The 2,810-nt window shown below is 57.5% G+C and overlaps 1 protein-coding gene across 1 annotated transcript; it reads right to left on the bottom strand.

Moving 5' to 3' along the window:
* Positions 1–228: 228 nt before the first annotated feature.
* Positions 229–2,576, bottom strand: FFAR1 (free fatty acid receptor 1). Its single transcript, XM_017504128.2, has one exon. The coding sequence runs from the start codon at positions 2,518–2,520 to the stop codon at positions 1,618–1,620; it is 903 nt and encodes a 300-aa protein (XP_017359617.1). The 5' UTR covers positions 2,521–2,576; the 3' UTR covers positions 229–1,617.
* Between the last annotated feature and the right edge of the window lie 234 nt (positions 2,577–2,810).

A 2,810-nucleotide genomic window follows, 5' to 3' on the forward strand; every position in this document is an offset into this window, starting at 1 on the left:
AGCAAACGTAAAGACGTGCAGTAGTAAGTCATAGATGCATCAAATTACTGTAGATATACTGTACTCCTGTAATAATTTCATAGCCACCTCCTGTGCTGTCTTCGTGAGTTCAAGTGTTGAGTATCCGCTTAAAACACCACGTGAAGCTAATAGTCTCCTGGTGAGCAGCTCTCGCCAGTACATTGTGTATAGAAGTAAAAAAGTGATCTCTTGTAGTTCTTGCATATTTTTCACTGTGTTTAGTGCAATACTGCAAACTTTGAATGACCCCGTGGGCCCCTATGCGCCGCCACTAGTGATGACAGAGCTCCTTCCAAGAAGCAAAGAAAAGTCATGACATTACAAGAAAGAGTTGAACCGCTTGATATCTACCATAGATTGAAACCTGCAGCTGTAATTACTGCTGATTCAGACAGGAAATTTCTCTTATAAACAGACGACATAAACTTATGGTACTGATAAATACAGCACAGTGTTGTGAAGGCATTTCTCTTTCTAATGATGTTCTTCATAACATGTACTTTTCTTTAGCTTACTTTGTTGTAAGAATACAGCATGTAATACATATAACATACAAAATATGTCTTTTTTTTTTTTTCCAGAGACAAGGTCTTGGTCTGTCACACAGGCTGGAGTGCAGTGGTGCGATCATGGCTCATTGCAGCCTCGATCCTGGGCTCAAGCGATCCTCCCACTTCAGCCTCCTGAGTAGCTGGGACCACAGGCACATACCACCACACCCAGCTAGATTTCTTTTATTTTTATTATTTGTAGAGGTGGGGTTTCACTCTGCTGCCCAGGCTGGTCTTGAACTCCTGGATGCAAGCAGTTTTCCCCACCTCAGCCTCCCAAAGTACTGGGATTACTGTGCCTGGCCTCAAATATGTCTTACTCAATTGTTTATATACTGAGTAAAGCTTTCAGTCAACAGTAGACTATTAGTAGTTGAGTTTTGGGGGAGTCAAAGTCATGCACAGATTTTGCACTGCATAGGGTTTTGGCACCCCATCCCCACGTGGTTCAAGGGTCAACTGCATGGCCTTTGCCGATCACTGCAGGGTCTTGCCTTTGCCCTTCCCCGCTGAAGCATATTTTCCTGCCAGCCTCCGTTCCCAGCTCCAAGGCTGCCCCCTTGCGAGTTTCACGTGGCATAACAGTGTCATTATCCTGCCTCCTGCCCCCTCTCCTACTGGGACATCAAATATTCTCTCCTGGAAACTGATTTCAGAGTAGCGGCTCCTAAAGTGCATCACCAGAGTGGCAGTTCCCGTGGGTCAGAAACAGACCTCCTCCTCCTCCTTCCAACAAGTACACAGCCTTTGCCCGCGGCTCACTGAAGACAGGCAGGTGAGGACACGCAGAGGGGAGAGACAGGTGAGGAAGGGGCAAGCCACGTGTGCAGGGGCAAGCTTACCTCCCCCTGCCACCTTGTTCTGGCTCCATGCTCCTCTCCTGACCCGGGTGCAGCCCTCGGCAGGTGCAGCTCTCGGCTTGAGTGGCTCCAGGGAGGCCTCTGGTCCAGGCTGCCCTGCAGTTCCTCCGCAGCAGCCCCCCGCAGGGGCCAGGAGAAGCAGCCGGGCCCTCCTGCCCCATGCTCCTTCCCCCTAGCGGTGGCCACTACTTCTGGGACGTGCCCCCTTGCGTTCTTGGCGCACACCCTGTCTTCAGGCCAGGACCCCTTCCCAAGTAACCGGTCACCAGCGGGTTGAGCACCACACTCCAGGCGCCCGTGATCAGCCCCAGCTTCCTCCAGGGGCCTCCCATGTCGGGGTTCAGGAAGCTGGCCACGTTGGAGGCGTTGTAGGGTCCCACGCAGAGCAGCAGGGTGAGCAGCGCCCCTCCGGCCACCCACGCGGCCCTCAGCTTCCGCCTGTGTGTCAGGCCGGAGCGGGCCAGTGCCCGGAGGCAGCCCACATAGCAGAAGGCTGTGATGGCCAAGGGCAGGAAAAAGAGCAGGAGAGAGAGGCTGAGGCGGGCCGGGGCGGCGGAGGCCGGGTCCCAGGCCTCCAGGCACACGGGAGAGCCGTTGACCGGGGTGTTGATGCCCAGCGAGGTGTTGCTGCTGTCCAGCCAGCCTCCCGGAGCCTCCAACCCAAGGACCAGGCCCAGGTGGCACAGGACGAGGGCCCAGATGGCCGCGCACACCCCCCAGGAGTAGCACGGCCTCCGGAAAGCTTGGTAGCCCAGGGGGAAGGCGGCTCCCAGGTAGCGGCCGGCGCTCAGGGCGGCCAGGAAGCCGCCGCTGGCGTAGAGCGGAGCGAAGTGGGCCACCGCGAAGACCGGGCACAGCGCGGCCGGCAGAGGCCAGGCCCCTGAGGCCAGCGCCTCCACCGCCTTCAGGGGCAGGGAGACCGTCAGCAGAAGGTCGGAGCAGCCCAGGTGCAGGGCGTAGACCAGGCTGGGGGTGAGCCGGAGCCGGGCGTGGGCCGTGGCCCCTCGGATGGCCAGTAAGTTGAGCGGGAAGCCCAGCGCGAAGGCGGCCACGTAGAGGGCGAAAGACAGCTGCGGGGGCAGGTCCATGGGGCCGCCGTCCTGCCTACACGGCTCCTGTGCGCAGCAGGCTCCCTGTCCTCAGATCTTGAGGCCCCGGAAAGGAGGGGCTCCTGGGATCACTCGTGGTTCCGACCCTGCCTGGAGGATTAGAAATCGCCTGGTGGGATCACCGAGGAAACGGAGGCCCACAGAGGGAGGCGGCAGCCAGGGAGCAGCGGAGCCTAGATGAGAAGCTGGGACCTGTGGCCCCCAGTCCTGAGCTTCCTCTCCACCGTATCACCTCCTAAAATCAGAGGAGCACCTGCAGGGTCACAGGA

The sequence above is a fragment of the Cebus imitator genome, unplaced genomic scaffold, assembly GCF_001604975.1.
Source record: "Cebus imitator isolate Cc_AM_T3 unplaced genomic scaffold, Cebus_imitator-1.0 Scaffold318, whole genome shotgun sequence".
NCBI classification, from domain to species: Eukaryota; Metazoa; Chordata; class Mammalia; order Primates; family Cebidae; genus Cebus; species Cebus imitator.